This window comes from Phasianus colchicus, chromosome 9 (genome assembly GCF_987193195.1).
Source record: "Phasianus colchicus chromosome 9, bPhaCol1.hap1.1, whole genome shotgun sequence".
NCBI classification, from domain to species: Eukaryota; Metazoa; Chordata; class Aves; order Galliformes; family Phasianidae; genus Phasianus; species Phasianus colchicus.
The window spans coordinates 27687558-27708569 of record NC_143444.1 but is presented as its reverse complement, the minus strand read 5'-3'; the positions used below and the strand labels follow the sequence as shown (position 1 = coordinate 27708569).

The window sequence follows — 21012 nt, the reverse complement described above, 5'->3', positions numbered from 1 at the left end:
ATTGCAGGGTGTTCCTCAGGAAGGGCACAGTGTGCTGCCACCTCCATAGCTGTCCTTGCGCTATGTGTTCCGAGCCTTCCTTTCAGGCTGTGAACAGGAAAGGTTTCCAACCTGCTGCCTAGTTGCAGCAGGTTCGAACACCCTGAGCCAGCAGCGCATCTCCGAGCAGAGCAAAGCTGCTCCTCGTAGCTCAGCCTGCGCTTCTTTGGAACGAGGCCCAAGCTCATAAAGCCCGTTAGATTGCTTCCAGATCTGCGCTGGGCCGCGAAGAGCCAGAGCAAATGTCACCGCTCCGTGCGGCGCGCTCAGGGCCGGCAGCGGGGCGGGAAGGTGATGCGGCACGACCGTACCTCGCTCCTCCCGCCGCCCGGCCGCTGCTCCTCGGCAGTGCCGGACCCGGCGCGGGGTGCCCGGGCCCGCGGGCGGCCCCCGCTCCCCGCCGCGCCGCTGTCAAAGCCCCGAGGGGCGGCCCCGGCGGCACAGCCCTCCCCCTGCCCGCCCCGACCGGCCCGAGCGAAGGGCCGGCCCCGCCGCCGCGCCGGGCTAATGGCCCGGGCCGCCTTCCTTCGGGCGGCCGGCGGGGCGGCGCGGCCGAGCCCGTGAGCCCATGAGCCCGGCGCGGCGGCGGCGGCGGCAGGACGGGGCTGGGGGGCGGCCCCTCCCAGGTAGGAGCGCGGGGCGGCGCCCCCTCGTGCCGGTTCCCCCCCGCGGTGCGAGCGCACGCGCCGCGTTGCCGGGGCGGCCGCCGTTCGGGTGCCCCGCGGCGGCTTCGGGAAGCCCGACGGCGTTGCCTGGGGACGGAGGGGGAGCGAACGCTGCGTGACGCGCGGCTCCTCCGCTTCTGCTCCTCCGAGCGGCTGGGCGCGAGGCGGGGGCTGCAGTTCGCGCGGGGCCGCCTCGCGCCCCGGGTAACGGTACTTAACGGGCGCCGGCGGCTCGCGGGCCGGGGCAGCGCTGAGGGAACGGAGCGGCTGACGGCGCGCGTGTGCGTGTGTGTTTGTGTGTGTGTGTGTGTGTGCGTGTGTGTGCGTGTGTGTGCGTGTGTGTGTGTGTGTGTGTACGTACGTGTACGTGTGCCCGCCCGCTGCAGGACCGGAGCGGAGCGGCCGGACGTGCACCGCGAGCCCGCGGCGGGGCGGAAAGGCGGCGCCGGTGCTTCGAGGTGACCGATAAATGCCGGAGAGCGCCTCGGAAGGAGCCGCGAGGGATTCGTCCCGGCGCCGCTAAAGCTCTCCCGAATCCTCCGATGTCCTTTAAAGTAACGGGCGGCGACGGCAGCGAGCGCCCGGAGCCGCGGCGCGGCCCCGCTGAGATGTCCGCGCCTCTGCTGGACTTCGGCCCCAAGCGGCCCAGCATCTTCGAGCGGGTCCCGGCGCTGCCCCGGGCTCAGGAGCTGCGGTGCGGCCGCGGCGCCAAGGACTGCGCGCAGCAGCAGCGGCTGCAGAGCGGGAGGGGTGAGTGAGCAGCGCGCGGCACCGCCGGCACCGCCAGCACCGCCACACGGCCGGGCTGCGCCCCGCTCCCGCTGCGCGGTTGCTTGGATTTGTAGTTCGCGTTGCACGGAGGTGTTGCAGCGCTGGGGTCGGGCGGGGGATCCTCAGAGCGCGGGTTCCCGGTGCCCGCGCGGCACGGCAGGCGCTGCTGCTTGGCGATGCCCGGCGCTGCTCCGCGCGTGGGAAAGCGGCGCTGGGAGAAGTTGGGAATCGCCCGCTAAAGGCTTCTGAGCTTTTGAGCCGGGTCCTGTTCGTTGAGCTACAAGTTGTTAATCGAGGTTTACTTTAAAGCAAGCCCTCCGAGGAGCCGCTGGATGGGTTGGGAGGAAATTCAGGCATTCCTTCACGCTATGAAGCCACTTGCAGAGACATACGTGCACCTAAAGTTATTAACGTTGAGGCGGTGTTTTCTGTAGCACTGAGGTAATTCATGCTTTTATCCTTCCGTCCCTGTCCCACTCTTCATCTCGGAGGTGTGTGTGCTGTTACCTGCCGGGTTATTTTTTCAGCGGAACCCTTTATTTCCACTCTTCTGAAAGCTGCAGCAGGCTGTGCACCCTGGGATGGGTGCATTCTTCTTTGTGAGCTTGTTACCTGGGGTGATGGAGCCCCGCATTGTGTTAATGAGCACCTCGGTCTGCACCAACTCTGTCCTGCAGGCTGTGGGGTTTGTGTTTGTTCATCTCTGCTGAATACAGAGCGGAGCAGCAGGTTATAAATCACCTTTTCGTTATTTTGTTTGTTTGTTAGCACTGCAGTTCTCCCTTTTTCATTAAAAAAAAAAAAAAGGTTTGTTACTGTTTGGCAAGGATGAAATGGGGGACACATGGTTACACAGAACGGGGTTTGGAGGGGAGATATGGAAGGAAGGAGCATCTGCAGAGTGTGAAGGGGCGGCTCAAAGCTGTGCTGCTGCTGTGCTGCTGCCACCAGTAGAAAGAAGTCAGGAGATGTGCAGGACCCTTTGAGTCCCAGGAGGAAGGCTTTGGCTGCTTACCCACTGCCTCGTTGAGTTGTCCTCCCCAGACAGACTGTGGAAGCATTTTGGTTCTTTGTTTATTTGTTTGTTTTCTTCCGAGCTACTGACTCCTCTTTTTGTTCCTCTTGTGGCTGCTGCAGAGGGTGAGCACATAGAGGGGGGATGAAGAAAAATGTAATTTCCACTCACTTGGAACCTCACTGGGACTGATGGAGGCGGGCACTGGGAGAACGATGCAAATTTGTCTTTCCTGTCTGATCAATTCCCCCTTTTGTGCCCCTGGGGGAAAAAAAAAACAAAAACACCAAACCCTTACGTTTTGTTGCTGGTTTTTCTTTAATTCATTTTCTGTCCAGGGTGTTACCTTGTGGTTGCCTTGGCATATGGGTGGCTTGACTCATGGGAATAAGTAGGAGGTATCCATGAACAGGATTGGGCTCACTTACTGAGCGTGACGATTTGATGGATAACGTTGGATTTTTCCAAAGACAACTGTGCTGTTTGTTTGGCTTTTTTTTTTTTTTTTTTTTTTTTCCCTCTCCTTCTCAGAAGATATTTTAAGGGGAAGCTGTAAAGTTTTAGGCTAAGTGCTGATCCCAAATGTGTGGGCTGTGCAGCTCCTTCTGAGCTGTACTGCATCAGCAAGTGCCTTCCTATCACTTGGGCATTTTGCAGCTCTCGCACCGAACGCTGAGAGCTGCTGGCCCCTGCTCAGCACCCCGTGCTTCTGAGCCAAGTGTGCAGCACTCAGTGCCACCGCAATAGCTGAACTCACTCAATTACTCACCGTGATCTAACTGTAAAGTCAGAGCTCTGTGTATCCAAAGGGAACTGTGCTGCCGATAGAAGGGCCGCTCATCTTCCGAGGAGTGCTGTAAACTGTCTCCTGACACCGGAGAAAATACGGAGGAAGAGCAAGGATAGCTGTATGTGCATGTCATATAACAAGATATTGCTAAGGAGTGGGAATGAGGGAAGCATTTGAATTTACCCCAGTAAAGGTTCTGAGGAGGAAGCCGATGACAGCTTGATTTCAGACCATCACACTGTGCATCTTCTGCTCTCCAGCCCGACTGCTGCCTGCCCACCAATTCCTCCTGCAGTCTGGGTTAGATTACAGCGTGTGCCTCCTGCTTTTCCTTTATCCACAGCTGAAGGCTGCGAGTAGGGGAAGGTCCCTCTTTTTGCAAGAGCAAATGCCATTCTTACAGTTGCCTATAATTATTTTTTTTCCTAAACGTGTCTTTAATTTTTATTTTTTTTTAATTTTCAAAAAAGAATGGTACACTGCCATATTAATAACGTGAGCAGCTTTGAAGTAATCACAAGGGGGAAAAAGCATCCTGCTGTTGTAGTGTCTCTTTAGTGTTAACCCCACTGCTTCACACTGACAGAGCCTGCAAAATGTTCTGTGCCTGAGCAAGTCCTCTTACATGAGCAGCCAGAGAAGAACTTGAGGGAATGGTGGTATGGATTACTTCTGGGAATCAGATCGTTTGGTTCTGAGCTTTGTAGGATCGAGCTGTTGTTTGTTTACCACAGATATTGGTGGTTTGGAATCGTGCTTTGTATTTTGTTCTGTTTGGGAACTGTTTATTTTAAACACCATTTTTCACCCGGCCTCCCCCTTCTGGTGTGATTGGCTGTGATGCACACCAGGCTCTTTTTGGTCCTCCATCCCTGTGTGTTATGAGGCAGAGTGTTTGCACCCAGACAGTGCATCTCAGAGGAGTTTGTGGTTTGCTCAGCACCGAGTAATTGTACCAGAAGGTATGGAGTGTATTTTTATAGTGTTTTTTTTTCCGTGGTTCTGGTGTTGTTTTGTTCAATCTGGGATATTACCGTTCTGAAAGTAACAAAGAACAAAACAATTTTGTCAGTAGGAAAGAAACTTTTTGCAAAGAACTTCTGGTGACAAAGGAGCAATCTATAAAGATGTCAGATCTCTTATTTTCTTTTAATGACATTGATTACGGTTGTTACCAGGAAACACTTCTCCTTTTCATTCTTTTCCAGCTTCGTTCCGTGTATCCAATTCATGACTCAGTAGAAATGACGAGATTTACCCTGTTAGTTGTGCCACTGGGAAATGAGCCAAATGGCCCAGACCTTTGCAGTAATCACTTCAGATATTAACTTTCAGCAGGCAAAACAATAAGCTGTTCGAATTGCAGTAGCTCGATGTTTCCTTGTTGGGAGTATTCATTATTCAGGCAAGGAGAAAGCTTTCTTTTCTTTTTTAAACGCGGTTGCTTTTGGCAAGCGTACAACCAATGTACTGAAATGTATTCATTTTCTTCTGCTTTTGAAAAGGTGAGTTGAAATTTGTCATTTCAACCTCCTGTGACTGTTCCCCTGGTTAGCAGGACAGTCCTCGCCTCGGCTCAGCTCAGGCTGTTTGGATCTTAAGCAGAAGCACATGTTTTGGGGCTGTGAGTTACGAGGTGCACTGCCTGCTCCCCGGCCCGATGCTGCCGCTTGTGTTCCTTTCTTGTCCTTTCTTGCTCACCTGAATTATCCCACTGAAGCAAATGGGGCTGCCCCGTGCCGTTAGAGGCTGGGCTAATGGGAGCTGGGGAGTGGGCTGATCAGTGTGGGCATCCCTAAACTTCCCATGTTTTATCCGGAGCTGTAGCAATACGTTGGCTGTAGTTCACTTAAAAGCCTGCTTGTTGTCTTATGCCTTTGAATTCTCCTCTACAGAAGTGGATTTTGAGGTTTATTCGAATTGAGCTTGCAGTTACACATTTCCTTTTTATCTTAATTCATCAAGTGTGATCTTTTCTTAATTCCTCTGTTTTGCAGGGTGAGAAAGGACAGGAAATCAGATTGGAGAATGCATGCATAAAGTCATATGCACTCACAAGGATAACTTGTGTCTGTCCCCTCCTCTGTTAAAGTGGCCAAAATGTTGAATAGGAAAATAACTTCTGGTCGCTCACTGCTGGTAGAAGTTCTTCCAGTGATTGGTGTTACAAAATCAGTCACAGAATTGAAGGTGACCCTTTCATGGATTTCACTGAAGAGGGATTTAGCTGTACCTGGTAATTAAAATCTTTGCCATTTAGGGATTGCTAGTGAATATTTAGTGAACACAAACCAGGTGATCTAACGATAGATTTGTCATATAAAGCCATTCAGTGCTTGGAAAGACGAGGACAGTAATTGTTGTATCTATCCTAATATTACATAGAATTAGCAAATAATGCCAGATTACAGGAAATGAGTCCAATCTGGGGTAGAGATTTTGTAACTTCTGGAGTTTTTATTGAAATAGAAGTAAATAAGAGGTCTGTTGGCTTTAAAGTGCTGTATTAACTCATGGAATGAAAGCGCTGTTATTATATGCTCCGCTCAAAGGGATGAGAAGAAAAAGATCTTTTCCTTTCTTCTTTTATGGTAAGAAAAAGCTTTAAGCCTCAGTCTTGCAAATACTTACATGTGTGCGTTGCGGTGTTCCTGTCAGTAATTTCATCAGCTGCAGATGCTGGGAACTCAGAGCGTTCTGAATAACCCACTCAGTGCTATCTGAACAATTAGCAGTGTGCTGGAGCTCATCCCTGAAAGCACGTCAGCTGTTGAAGGGCGCTGAGGGGCTTTAGTGGATTTGAAGGTATGTTCTGGAGGTGCTGTGCAGTAAAGCTGCTCAATGTAAAGTGAGTGCCTTCTGGGAGATGGCACTTCCTTATGGCAACAAAGCTGTATTTCACTTTCAGTGCGCAGAGATGCTCAGTACGTTGAGGAGGAGGGACAGCGTTACACAAAATGATTAAAATCACCAGGAGCCTCGCCACGAGCTTCAGCTGGGTCAGGGCTTCAACCCTAATATTACAGAAGTCCTTTATCCTGTGTATGGGGTAAAGCTTGTAGAACAAATAACAAGCTTGTATTAAATCCGTCTGTAAGCCACAAAGGAGAATAACGCGTGGACTGTGTACAGAGAGAGATTGGGATTTACTGGGACTATAATTTCTTTATTGCCGTTTTTCCAGCCATGCAAACCTCTGCTGTGCAGTGATTTTAGAGCGGTTGGAGACCTTGGTGGCAGGGTAGCTGGGGAGGGAATAGAGATGTAAACTGCTCCATTTTGTACTGCAGGTTTCTGTCATTGTGTGTCAACGGGTTTGAACAAGGCGTGCAATCTAGTAATTATTTCAAAGTACTTGAGAACTGCTTTTAATAGAGTGTTGTTTTTCTTGGCTTTTTTTTTTTTCTCAGCCACCACACGTTGTTTCCCAGCACACTGATGCAACTCAAAGAATACAGGGTTCCAAAGCAAGGGCAGTGCTTGCTGTGGTACGGCGTAATCCGGCCCTGCAAATGTGCAAACAATAGCAAAAGTACGTGTTTCTGAATATGGCACAGCTGTTATCTCCTCCCGAGAGCAAGGAGCGTTACAGTGACATAGACAGAACGACCAGTTAAAACCACTCACGCTGTTTTATTGCGTTTAAATGGGGCATGTAAAAAAGCAAGGGCCAGTTCTTCCATTCAGATAAGTATCAGTTCAGGCCACCGCTGTACTGCCTTTCTGTGCAGGCTTCGAAGAATAGAGGCAAAGCATTCCCTCTGCCTTCCCCTCCTGTTGCACTGCTGGCACCGCGCTGTGAGATCTCGGTCGGAACCTGAAGCTTTCTGTTCTCAGATCTGTGCTTTGTTACTAACCTGGAACGAGGACTTTTTTTTTTTTTTTAAATTACGCTCATTAGTTTTGATGTATTAAACGATTGCTAATAATTAAAACTTTTTGTAGAGAGTAGGCTGCTTGGAAAATAAAAGAAACGTTTCCAGAGCTGCAGTAGGAAATAGATGCAAATTCTGAAGTTGTGCGTTTTAGGTTATTTTAGGGTTTTGCTCATGTAGGATGTACAAGGATGACCTCAGTCAAACCGTCCCTCTCCTTCCCCCAGCTTCTCTTTTCTCAAACCAGTCGCATTAGTTCTGCCTTTTCCACCATTGTGCCTGAATGTAGATGTGAGTATTTTGCACAGTGGGCTGGTAAGCAGCACTGTAATTGAATCTACCTGATCACATTTATTCTAGGGGTTAAACAAATACAAAGCATCTTGAACTGCATGTAATTCTGGCATTTATGTGTGCGATAAGAGGAGGGCTTTGTGAGCGCTGTAGAGTTGTCAGTCTTTTTAGAATGAGAGGAAAGCAAATACATTCTTATGTGGGTTTTGTGGTTTTTTTGTTTTTGTTTTTTTTTCATATTTTGCCAGAAGGAAAAATGACACGAAGGCGACATCACCAAATACTGTAAAACTAACTTTTTCATACAGATCCCCATTGTTGTTTTAAGTGCTTAAGGGGCTGCCTGTTTGGTTTATTTTGGAACTTGCTGAACTATATGAAGTGTTTCTCCAGGGGCCTGGTATTTTAATACCTTGTAGAAGGTTGTATAACAGTAGATGATGTATTTTGCCTGCCTTCCTATGCTGTAAATAAATTACATGTGCTGGCTTGGGAGAGAGTATCTGAGGTGTAAATCAAAGGCTAATATAAGAGGGAAAAAAGAATTAAGTGATGTTTTGTGGTTGATTAGTTTTATTTCTAAGATACAAGAACGATATTACATTAGCATGAGGGGCTTTCTGAAAAGAGGTGGAGGGTCTAGGATTATTTAAAATAAGTGCTCTGATTCATTGCTTTCTCACAATGTGCTGTGGTTAAGTCACTTGAATGCTCAAGTCAACAATCCTCTGGGCAAAGAAAGATAATATAATTTTAAGCATATTGTAAAATTGAAATTTGATAGCTTCCAGTCTATAATCCTATCTAAGACTTGGTTGTAATAAAAGGAAAATACAGATGCTTGTGTCGGGTTTGGAGCGTAGTCTTTTGTGAGTTTAAAGAATCGTAAATGTGCTTCAAACAAGCAACAAAATATTTTATTAATATGAATGTTTTGCTAAAGACTACATGCTTAATGCAATCCCCATTCCTTCATAATAAGTTTAAATATTAATTCTTTGGAATGCTAGATGCCTAAAGCTAGATAGAAATGCCTTGCAGTTTCAGATATCTAGGAGGGGGCTTGTGAAACAGGATATTTAACTGGGAGAGATGAGTAGCACATTGCAGAGTTATTAGGGCAGAACAACAACACAAGAGGATGGCTTAAAAAAAGTTATGTTTTCTGCTCGTGAGGCTTAAGTACCTTAGACTTGTTTGTTTGAAATACAAGAGTAGATTTGCTACGTATGTAGGCTCTAGATTGCCTTTTTTATTATTATTTTGCTTAAGTTCTCCTTACCCGACTCCCCTTCTCTGAAGCAGCTGGCTTTGATTTAACCTGAATCCTTTACTGAGAGCAAATGATCAGTCTCTTACGATGACTGCATGTTGTGCTCCTTGCTGGAGCATCTCCGTAGTGGTGATTGCCTGAGAGAGAAAACGTAAGAGGCCCGGGAAGGCATTTGAGGAAAGCAGCAGTTTGTGTTCAGAAGAACTCATTTCACCCCAAAACGGATCTCTTGACTTCTTGTTCCTTATGTTAGTCCTGTCTACCTCCCAGCTCCCATTTGTGCTGGGCAGAGAAGGGAGAATTAAAGTGAAAACAGATAGAAAAAGGCAATTTCTGTTTTACTCCCCATTATTTTCCAGAAGGGATTTAGCGTTAAGTTTTCTAACTCCTGCTTTGCTCTGCTGCTTCTGCTGAAATTGCAGTGAGCTGTAGCACTGATGTCGGGAGGAGGTGAGAACTGAATGTTTTTGAAAATGCATGCTCTTTTCAGGCACGGAAGAGAAAGTCCAAGTGTTAAATCTGCTCCCAGAGGGGGAAGTGCAAGCAGGAGCAGCCCAGTAGCTCAGATGCCAAAGCAGTCAGCACAGTACATTCATATTCAATTCTCCTTCCTGTTCAGGACCTCACATAGGTCTAAAGTTGGTGTGATCTGCTCTCTTTCATGAAACAGGAAAAGATCTGGTGAAGGCAGAGAGAGAACAAAGATTGTGCCAGCAGCTGACATGGCCAAGTATGTAAATATTTGGGATGGGGAGAGTTAGGGTGTTTGGACTCTACTCTAAATTGTGTCATTTACTTGTATTGTTTTGGGGCAAGTTGGTTTATTATTCAGGACATTTCTTCATCAAGAATGTAATGGAATACAGTGTGAAGAAATACAAGCTAGTTCTGGATCCAGAAATGGTACAGTTGTTTCAGCACACCAGCAGGGTCAGCTTAATTGCCTGTGCTGGGAGACAGACTTCGTTGGTTCACGTGCAGTGGTCAGGTGAAGTGGCTGTGCTCCATTTCAGATCTGGTCTGGTGTTCTGTGCTGTGCTGCACTACGTGGTTGTATCAGCCTGGGCTGGCATTTATTTGAGCATGACTGCTCGTCCTTTACGTGGTGTGCATGTGGGCCAGATCTCTCCTTGCTACCTGCAGCATGTGCTGCTTGCCCTTGTTGGTAAGTCTGCTTCGGTACGAGGAGTGAAACATGTGCAATGCCTGTTTGTTATCTTTGGGAGAGTAAGGTTTTTAACGGAACGTTTCAGTGGGCCTTCTTGCTGCTTGGCACCTGCTTTACACTGCCAGTTGCAGGAGAGTTACCGAGGAGCAAATTCTTCCATTTGTTTTAGTACCTGAAATGCTGAGGTGAAGAAAAGGAGATTATGTTAAGACCTATGTTAAGGGATCTATGTTACAAATAAGCTGCTGAGAGGAAAATCTTCCCCCTGCTCTGCTGGAAGAAGAAACCTTTGGGTTGCCTCTGTGCATCAGAAGAGGAGAAGATGTTCTGGCAGTGGTTAAGGAGGCAGGGAGCGCTGATGGATGGTGTGCCTATGGGCCTTGATGTGCAGGTAGCTGCTCCAAGAGCTCATCCCTCCAGCTGAACAGATTTTGTGCACAGCTGAGACTATCTCCCAAGACTTGAAGAGGAAAAGGCAACGCCACGTAATTCTTCTTTTCTGGATCTCTGATTGCTGTAATGTTCAGTTTCCTTAAAGTCCTCAGAGCTGGTTTACATTCAGCTGAAGCTGAGTTGGCCTGATTCCGCTTGGACCTGAAACAACGCCATTTTAATCCAAGAGCAGATAAAAAGGGGGCAGACTTGAGCTGTGGAGGGCTAAGGCACGAAATTTGTCTTTTAGGCATGGACTCAGTACGCTTGGCAAAAGAAAAAATATCTCAAGTTTTTAATTTGAGGAGTTTTACTTGTTTTGTTTTATTTTTCCTTTTGCCAACTCAGGACAGATTGGCTTATATTCTTTGAGCTCTTGAGCTCTTCGCTAAGGTTTGTTGACTTATATTTTCACAGGAGTAAGCTGCAGGCTGTGTGCGAGTAGTTTTTTTTTTGAAACAAGGATGCTGCATTTCAGCATCTCTGAATGAGTACGTAGGAAATTTAAGAGATGGTTACCTCTAGAGCCCACTTGCTCCTTCACCGCCCTCGAAAACTTATTCATTCTCTTGGCCTCCTGACCTCTGTCTTTAACTTTGTGCAGGTTTTCTGATGGCTTATTTAAAATCTATAGAAAGGGACATAACTTATTTGAATTGTGGGCTAAACACATGGAAATACGGCGACTAATGTAAATAGCTTTTGGTCTGCTGAATGTGTAAATATTCAAAATCTGTGAGGAGGGTGATTTGGCTAGCTTTTACTGGAAATATTCATATGAGATCTCCTTTCTCTTACTGCATCCCGTCAGAAGCTGTTAGGCAGAAATTACTGGCAGGAATACTCAGACCACTTTGTCAAAGTTCGTTTTTATGCCTGTTTGCTTATAAGTTTGCCACTTCCACAAATACTTTTACAAGTGTGTATATTTTGCTACATTAGTCATAGAAAGCAGATACGAAGGGGGCCAAAAGCTAGAAAGTGAGAGCAGACCATTGGAATGTCTAATCACGAATTGTGTTTTGAGACCTAATGCATGATGGCATTGGCTACAAATGCAGTTTATTTGGCAAGTTTTGGTTAAAACCCTAGCATTTTGCAGAGGCTTGATGCTTCAGTGGTGTCCAGGTTAACTTTCTTAAAATGGGACTAACCTGCTTTCAGGAAGTTTTCTTGCCAAGAGTCAGTGTTAATGTGAACAATGGTGTCTTTATTAGCTGCTGGAGAAGTTGCTGGGAGACATGAAAATTAAGAATGGTAAACATTAGAGGTGATAAAGATGCTTTATGCATGGGATGGATGTTGCAGCAGCAGGCAGTCACTCTGAAGTGGCAGGAAGACAGTTTCAGTGCCTAGAGATAATATGTGATTTGAGAGGAAACTGTGAAAAATAGTCTCATCTTGTAATTAACTGGAATTTAGACAAAAAGAAATTATGGTGCTAACTGCCACTACAGAAAACAATCCAAGGTTTGGGTATGGATTCCAGTCTGAAGGCTCTTGACTATAGAATTTGTTGAGCAACCCAGATTTAAAATACAAGCTAGATGTTAATTCTAAGGACCATCTAAACTCGGAGTCCACTGATTTATATGTCAGGGTTCTACTTGGTGTGCATGGTGATCACTCCAGTCATGTTCTGCAGCTATGGAAGAGAATGTTGTTACTGTATTCTTTCCAAACCTGAGTGTGGCAGTAGGTTTTCCACACTGGTACTAAATGCTTTGTGAAATGCACATGGGATTCAGTGCCTTCTGTCTCTTCAGTGTTGGTTTATTCTTCCACAGGGATTATTTGGGCTGGACGCTAAGAAAAATGTTAGCTATGAGTCTGTTCACCTCTTGACGTGTGTTGCTGAGCAGGCCACAAGATGTTTGTAACTGGAAATTTTAAAGACAGGCTGAATGGAAATCCTACTATGGGATGTAACTCTTGGTGCCCGACTGTCTTTCTGGGACATTCATTCCTGCACTGAACTGTGTGGGTGCAGTAAAGAGTTACAAGGGAGCTAGAGGCTGCTGTTCTCTCTGACTTAGTGAACAAAGTTCAGATCTTCCCTTACCAGTGTTTCTGGATGCTTGTTTGTCATGAAAACGCAGAGAAGGCATGCAGTAAAAAATAGGCTAAGTGAAGGGCTCTATAAGAGCAGCTGGGAGAGCCAGTGGTGGGACAGCTGGGCATGGAAAATGATTGATTTTTATGTGTGAAGCAGTTGTGAAATGTTCTGTGGCATTTTGGGGACATGCCATTGCTAACTAACACACGATTGCCTGTTGGGAATAGAAAATGCCAGCCATTGTTCTGTAGAAGGAAATAGCCTTATTGATACTGAATTAGGCTCAGATTGAATTATTATTATTCATTCGTAGTACATCCTGTTTTCCAAATATAAAAACGAACTGTCCATACCAAAGTCCTCCAGCACTTTTAGTTGCTAGTCAGATCTCCAGCCTCGTGTCCAGGTGGAGTCTGGACTGTTTTGAACTGCAGTGAACTGTGACAGAAACCTACATTAACAAGGTAGCTGTTCTGCTGCTTAAAAGAATCCTTCTCATCAGGCTTGTTCCTGTGCTATAGCGAGACAAATGTGCTGATGGATTAGACTTGAGCTTATGGGAGACATTTTGAATTGTCACATGCAGTGCTGATAGAAAACAAATAGCTGCATAGAAAATAACGTGTTCTGTTGAATCCTTTAAGAAGTGAATTATCTGTAGAAATTGAGATGCACACCAAACAACTATCAGTGACAGTGTTTTGTACACAACTCTGAGTTTTGTTCCTGATGTTGTCAAATAGTTTCTGCTAAAATCCTCACAGAAAATAGAGAACCGCTGCCAGTAAAATTTGTCTGTTGATTCAGATTAGGAAAGAAAGAAATAAAAATTAGGACGTGGCTATCATGCATCAGGGATTTCTTAAGCAAGGATAAGGAAATAAGAAGCTGGGTGATGGATATTTTCATACAAACACATGAGTCTATTCCCTGCAATGGAAAATATGAACAGTTTTTTCAGATAGAATGCTGTATGTCCTGGCAAGCAGCGACACTGAAAAGCATTGGGATGTCATCGGTATGGTAAAATACATATCACCTCATTGCCCATTGGAAATGCTATTAAAAAGCATAGACAGTTGGCATTACTTTCTGTAAAGCATCATTTTGGCTGCAGGAAAAAAGGTTAATGATCATACTTTCTTTAATGGCTTTGAAAATCAGAGCTTTGGAGAAGAACTGGGAGGTGGTAACCCACATGTGGTACTGGTGGGTTAATGGACAAGAGGCAATCTGGTCAGCTCTGGAGATGTACTAGAGTGGAAAAGTCAGTGACGTTTGAGGGATCTTTTGGGTTTAGATAATTGCAGAAAAAGACGAAGCCAAAGATCAAACTAGAAGGAAGACCTTTGATTTTGTCTGCAAGGATATTAAACCTGGCATCTGGCTTAGCAGAGGATATGATAAATTCACTGGCACTTGGGAGTGTCTCAATTTGGATGTTTCTGTGGAAGAAACAGTCCATTTAAATCATGAACAGTGGTATTCAATGATAGAATCAGCGGTAAAACAAGCTGGATCTTCCCATTGGCTTTCACTTGGAATCTGTAAAAGAACAGATCATCTCATGCTGCCAGATTTCTCTTGCTTCAGGTGCCTTTTGCATTGCACTCCTCATTGCACCGTGAAGTTGGATTATGTTTCATGAGGAAGAGTGGGGGCAGGCTGGAGAAGGAGGAGCATCACTGCAGCAGAGTCACATTGACAGAAATCATAGTAAGGCAATCTCTAGTGACTGCTACTTCCTACAAACCCACCCTTTCTTTCTTCCTGTTACGTCTCTCTTCAGCAAACAGCACCACTCCTTCTTGACTAGACGAGGCTCTGTTCAGAGATGTTGTGATGGAGTCAATGGTCTCCTAGGACCTGGGCAGTGACCAACTCAAACCAAGTGCCATGTTTAAAACCTGGACATGTAGGAAAATGGTAACAGCTGTGTTCTTCCTTCTCTTAGCAAGCTGATGGTTTCTGACATTAATGTCTTCCCTTTCTTTGCTTTCTGAAATGAAAACAAAGCCCTCCTTCCTAGCATAGCAATAGTGACATACTAACACGGTTATTACAGCAAACTTTGTGGCCCTCTCTGGTCGCGATGTTTTCTTTCTGTGGGGAGACTGAAATACTAACTCACAAATAATGTCTTTAGAAGTCATATTAGTCACACATTTTTAAGACATTCCAAAATCATACCAACCTCCTTCTGAGCTTGTCTGTTGCTACCAATGATTCAAAGTTTTGAAAACTCTCCTTTAGTTTTGATTTACATTTTGGTCTTGGGCACTTGTTATTTCTGGCAAATGTCAGTTCAGTTTCATTAAAGAAAAATCTGTTTTACAGCCATGCGGCTCAGATCTGCTGCGCTTCTAATAATTGATGGCTGGTTTCCTTATTTCCTGCATTGTAGAAAAATAAGGACCTTGTTAGACCTAAACAAGCCTGCATAAAGTCACAGTGTGAAATATCAGGTTGGGGGTGAGCAGAGCAGCTGCGGGCAGGTTTTACAACTTTGGGCCACAGTTGATCGAAGCAGCCAAGGGAAACTGAGATATACCCACGTGACTGAAATTCGGTTGAGTTCTTTGGCTCTCTGGCCTGAGATTTATATTTGTGACACCTTCCTCCTCTGTCAGAGCCTGGGCCAGACACAAGCCTGTGTCTGTGTACGTACTTAAGGCTCCGTGCACCCTGTGGTGTGGCCGCCGTGCCCATTGCTTGCCATGCCACTGTGGGGCACGTCTATTTCCAATGCTGGCTGTCTTACTGCAGCAGCCCACAACAGGGTGAGTGTGTGCTTTGGAAGAAATCAGCTGCCGTGTGGTGGGGATGAAAAATCAAGAGCAAACACTTTCAGAATTTCTGCAAGTGGGCAAATTAATTTCAATCTCAACTGTCATCACAAAGGCCTTTTTAATTCCCTTTTCCTTTGGGTGGTATCTTTGATTTATATTTCTGAATGAGGCAAGTGATCACCCTTTGGTACCCATTAGAGCTTGTTCAATTTAGCTTCTTTATAAGTTACAGAATCCTACCATTCTCTCAGTTGTTCTTGTAGACAGGTTTCTTGGGTTTAGAATTTAGGGGTTTTGGTTGTTTTTGTTTATTTATTTATTTGGTTTAAGAGCTAGAGAAACTTAGCGATGCCTGAGTTAATTGAAAACAACCTGTAAGTCTAAATGAGGGCTTAATTACTATCATGTATTTTTCCACAGCGCAACAGCTGTCGGATGCCTCCTACCATATTACCATTCCATAAGCCTGGTAGTAGAGATGGGATCCTACCTTAGGGATACATTCACCTAAATGGCTCCTAGAAGCCCAGCAGGGACACCTGAAAAATATCATAAAAGTTTTTTTTTTCTTCTCCTTTTTTTTTTTTTTCCTTCTCATACACTTACGGAAGTCTTGTTCATTTTCTTTGAGAACTGGATGGCCGTTTTCAGGCAAGACAAGAAGACAGCTGTCTGATAAGTTTCCTAGGCCTTCCTCCGAAGGACTTGCTTCTCAGATGATGTGATGAAGAGTTTATAAAAACTGTAGAACCTCTGAAGAACCAAGCCTTGAAGTTTGGTCTAATAGCAATCTGATCCAGAGGGGTATTCAGGCACCTCACTCCCATTGACGTCAGTGGAAATTTAGTGCCTAAATACCTCTCTGGATCTTAATACCTAAATACCTCTCTGGTGCTTAATATTCTGATGCTGAATGTTACGTAGTTCTTGCTTTCTGTGGGTCTCCTCTTATGGCATCTTTTGTGAGTGGTGCAATAGTTTAATTTTGAATTCTTCCCATTGTGAATTCCAGCACACGGTGCAGACAACTGCCTAGAAAGTTATGGTGTGTAATAACCTGTTCCAACACAAGCTGAAGCCTCCTAGGCAAGGAGTGGGGTGGGAGATGCCCAGATGCATTGCTCTTTTGTTAAAGATTACAGAGGAAGGATGCGGCTGACATTCAAGCAGTGAGACTTCATTGACGGGGGGAACTGCAGTAACATACTTGTTTGTTTGGATGGAAGTCCAGGGAGAAGTGAGAGATTTTTTGTTGGCATTTCTCCCACTCAGTACTGATCTTATCATGCTGCTTTAGTAGCAGTGCTCCTCTGGCTTCTTGCCAGGTGATACCATTGGAGTCCGTCTGAGATGTGCAAGATAAAGGATCTCGGGGAATTACAAGCATTATGACTTTCCAATTATACAATTTTGATGAGTCTTCTGACCTAGAAAACTCAGTTGCTTTTAAAAATTCTATTATTGAAAGAAAGGCAACGCAAGAGCTGGAAAGCAGAGCCTGATGTTTATAAGAGTCCTGAGAGCAGCCGTAATTAGTGCAGGTTTTTGAAAGAAACTTACTTCTCTGCCAGCGAAGAGCCTTGGTGTTCGGCCAGGTTGGATGTTGCTTGGGAGAACGCACTTGAGAACTGTGTCCATGCACAAATTCTGGGCCCAGCACTGAGCACATGAAGCATCCTCTCAGCACATAAGAGAAAATATTTTGCATGCTTCCAGCGTGTCCTGTGAGACACTCTGGAGATCTGAGTCATTACCCAGTGTTTGGGTCAGTTCTCAAAGTTTGTGAAGCTCCTTGCTCTCCAGATTTCACAACGCTTGCAAGGAAAACATCTGAGTTTCTTTCTCAGGGGCTCTAGAGCTGCTCACAGTCCGATTTCCCTGGTTTTAGATAGCAATCAGAAATGTTCACCGCTTTCCAGACCCTACAGAAGTCAATAGTACCTCAGGAGAATTAAACAGAGCTCGTAACAGGGCTGTATTGAGTGAGCCATCTTGCACATCAGCCAGCTCCAGGACGCAGTGAGCAGCATGCTGCGCAGAAAAGTGCTGGGGGATGAACAGGAGCCCCAGCACAAGCAGCAGCCCCTGGGTTGGTAGGCACAGGGGTGTGGGGGGGACCGCCACACGGCCCATCAGGGCCAGCTTGCTGCTTCTGCAGGCAGTTCTGTTCGAGTAGCATCTGTCCCAAACCTCCCACAAGCCACAATTGCTCCCTAACAGCCTATGACAAACTGAGATCATTAGTGGAAAATACCAAAAGCCACAAACTGCTGCATGAAGTAGAGTGCAGGAGAGGTTGAAAACATTGACCATGGCCTCCAACTCTGGAAAGGCAGGGAGTTTCCTTAAATGAAAATTCCCAAAAGACCCAAACGTCAAACCAGATCTTTGGCTGAGTGCACTCTGCCTGGGGAAGGCTGCACCACCGAGTCGCCCACGTTGGTTGGGTCCTTGGGCAGTCAGGGAGCTGGCAGCAAGCTGGCATCCCCCAGCCCAGGAGCAGCGGGGCTGCATGGGATGCTGGGCGTGCTGCCTGGGCACACCAGTGCTCACAGCAACCACCGCTCCACGCAGAGCACAGGACAAGGTGCTTTTCTTTTCTTCTGTTTCTTTCTCCCTTCTCTCCTTTAATGACTGAACCCAACCACTCCTCTGAGTTATGAGGGATTTTTACAGCGGAGCTGCATGGTGGAGGGACCTGGTTTTCATTGTGCAGTCTGGGATATCGGTTTTAACCCAGAGGCAGTGATGTTATTTAACAGGTGCCTTAAAGGCATAGTGCTTATTTAATCACCGTCTCCATATCAACATTATGTAAATTGAAATTGCTTAGGTACGCAATTAATTGTGAATGCTTTAGACGTTTTTAAGGCATAAGACAATACCTGAAGTTCCATTTTAAGAATATCCAGGTCAAAGGACACACATGTTTTTATTTTCTTATTTGAGGTATAATGTGTTCAAGGCAGATTTATGGCACAACCTTTGTTTATTGACTTGTACTTTTCCACATGAAACTAATGGAACATGACAGATGATATTTATGAGGCATGTGTTCCTGATTAAATCATGTTAGACATTAAAACCTGATAAAAGAATGTATTTTAAAGGGTGGATTAATAGAAAAGGAGGCAGCATTGATTGGGGAGTTTACACGGAACAAGACACATTGGTCTTAGACCGAATATTTAGAGGTGAGATATGTGGTTATAAAACTTTAGAAGCTGAACAGAGAGAGATTAATAAGCCTTTGCTCTTTGGAAAGTTTGAGTTTTGTTTTTTTCTCCCTTTGTGAGCCACTGGCCACCTCGTATTTCTGGTCTTTCAAGCACATTTATTCAGTTCTGCCTAAGAACTTGTGACCCTTTATGGCCCGCTGCTTTTACCTTTGGGTTACGTGCACTCCGTGTGCTTCAGGATTCCCAGTCAGCAGATCTGTGCAGGCAGCATTTGACGCTGCAAAAAAAACTGCTCTGGTACACACTCTGCATTCTGCTCTTTTGGGGGCAAATGGAGTAAAGCAGCAGGAGTCAGGTGGAGCTGCTATTTCCACCTTGATATGTGGAGCTTTGCACTGGGGTTTTACTAAGAGGTTAGCAGGGAATCGCCCTGTGTAACATTTTGCATGTCAGGATTAGAGCATGCCGCAAAGTATTTCCTGTGGAGAGCAATTAGAGGATTTTGGTAAACGCTGAGAAGTGGGAACAGCTTGAATTTGTTTTCTCGTCTTACTGAACATTAAGTCTAAAGGGAAAGCAAATACCTGCATTCTGCTTTCAGTTACACAGGTGCACACCTGGAATGGTTCCACTGATTTCAGCTGCACGGATGTATCTAGGGGCACATTCTGCCTCCGTGCACAACTTTCTCTTCTGATTTAGCCTACTGTGGCTGAGTTTGTGTAAAGCTGCATCCTTCTTAAATCTGCTTCCTCTGTAGAGCTGACAAATTACTGCAGGAAAAGATGGCCTTGAGTTCACAAACCGTTGTTTATTGCATCTTTACTTTGAATCAGCTTCAACTTTTGGAGGTTCCATTCACTACAAATATAAGAAAATACTACATATATATTTTTATGACAATAAAATAAAATTGCATATTTTTGTGCAGTACACCTCTCCTTCCTGTAACCATTTTATCATAACTGAAATACTGACAAATTAACACTGCTTAATTTTTGTCTAATGGTAATATCTATTCTGGATGAGATACGGTAAAAATGTGTTAAAATTGTGGGTTTCAGATATTTAATGAAAAAAAAAGCATTATTGAAGATCTTCTGCAGGAAAGAATGCAAATTAAAGACACATCCATGAGTTGCTTTCATTTGGACTTCTCAGGATAGATAACTAAAACCAAGTGCTAAGTGAGAAAGCTGTATGAGAAATACAGTTCACTGTGAATAGGGGTGTTTATATCAAGTGTTGTGTGTTTGAATTTGATTGAGTCAAAGCACGATCTTGCACCGGGTGTCATCAAAGCAAGTTCCATTTGCAGATTTGTTAGCTAAACTGCTGCTTGTCAACATGTCCAGTGGAAATTCCTATTCATCTGCTTGCTTTTTCCAGCCATCTCACTGCCTGCCTACCTACCTGCCTGAGATTTCAGAGTAAACTTCCCCTCACATTGGAAAGTGAAGATCTTCATAATGCAGATGTTTACGGTATAGAGAGTTCAGCCCTCCTTCCCCAGCCACGTGGTCAATGTGTGTCATTAGCCAAAACAACAGATATTAGGGAGTGAGAAGAAGAGAATAGAAAATAGCACTGGAAATGCCATAGTGCTTTTATATTAATACTTTGCTTCTGCTTGGGATTTGTGTCCCTTTCCCGTCTCCTAAATGATTTTAAAATGCTTCGGATGTGGGTTAAATAATAAACCAGAAACTTAAAAAAAAAATGTGGGTGGAGACTGAAAAGAATGGGAGTTATTTTGTTAGGAACTAATACGTGTCAGGAGAAGATGTACAGTATCCAGGAGAGAAAATGGATGGTGTTGAAGAAAATGCAGCTAAGTTCCTCAGTCTTTCGTAAAACAGAAATGTATGCACTTCTAGTAGGATATTTTCAAATGGAAAACTGGATGCTGAAGGTGAAGTGCCTGCAGAAGACACCTATATTTATGGTGTTTTGGCTTATACTTGTAATGGTACTCCTGAGCCTTATGAGTGCATCTCAGCAGTCTGCCCTCATAGCTGGGGTGTACAGCTCTCCTGGAAAAACATTCTTTTTGATCCCCAGTGAAAATGGCTGGAGATGCTGGCTGGCACCCAAGAGGTGCGAGAGATCCTCTTTTCCCCAGCCAGGATCAGCACTCCCTACTCTATTTCTGGTAGGACTTCGCCAAGTGTGTTTTACATGCTGCCAAGAACGGAGATGCTGTGTCTTCTCTGTCCTAGGGCTTAGCTGTCTTTACAGGTATTGCCTGCCCTTTCTTGGGTGTTTAAACTAATCTCCTTTGCTAAGCTTGGCTTGGTCTGTCAGCAGAAGTCATTTGAATTGGCATTTCGTGTGTGTGTGTGTGTGTGTGTGTGTGTGTAAGCTAAAGGAAGCCTGAGTTCCTTCATCTCCAACAGATATTGCTTCACTTGGAAAACTGGTCCTGCTATTAATGATTTCCTGCCTCATAAAAGAATTGTCCGGAGAGTCAAAATGTTGGTACTAGGCTGCCAGTTTGAAGTCCTGCAGTTAAACTCTCCATATTGCTTCCTGCTGAAATGGTTCTTGCTGGCTCCAGCAGCTTCCCTGCTTCCTTTGCTTTGTTCCCCATGCTTTGCCAGAGCAGTTGTTCCTCTTCAAGCTGTTACTGATGTAAAGTTCATATACTGCTGTCTTTTATGCTGTGT

General features: G+C 45.2%; 1 protein-coding gene across 5 annotated transcripts in view; it reads left to right on the top strand.

The window, feature by feature from the left end:
* The first annotated feature begins 728 nt into the window (after nucleotides 1-728).
* GLIS1 (GLIS family zinc finger 1) overlaps nucleotides 729-21012 on the top strand; it is a 179053-nt gene continuing 158769 nt past the window's right edge. For 4 of the 5 annotated variants that reach the window (XM_090146691.1, XM_090146690.1, XM_090146692.1 and 1 more), the window contains exon 1: nucleotides 1154-1454. In XM_090146691.1, coding sequence (XP_090002817.1) covers nucleotides 1247-1454 — 208 coding nt within the window. In that variant the 5' untranslated portion in view covers nucleotides 1154-1246. Of the gene's footprint in view, nucleotides 1455-21012 lie in introns of all 5 variants that reach the window. The other variant, XM_031602818.2, reaches the window with a different exon arrangement.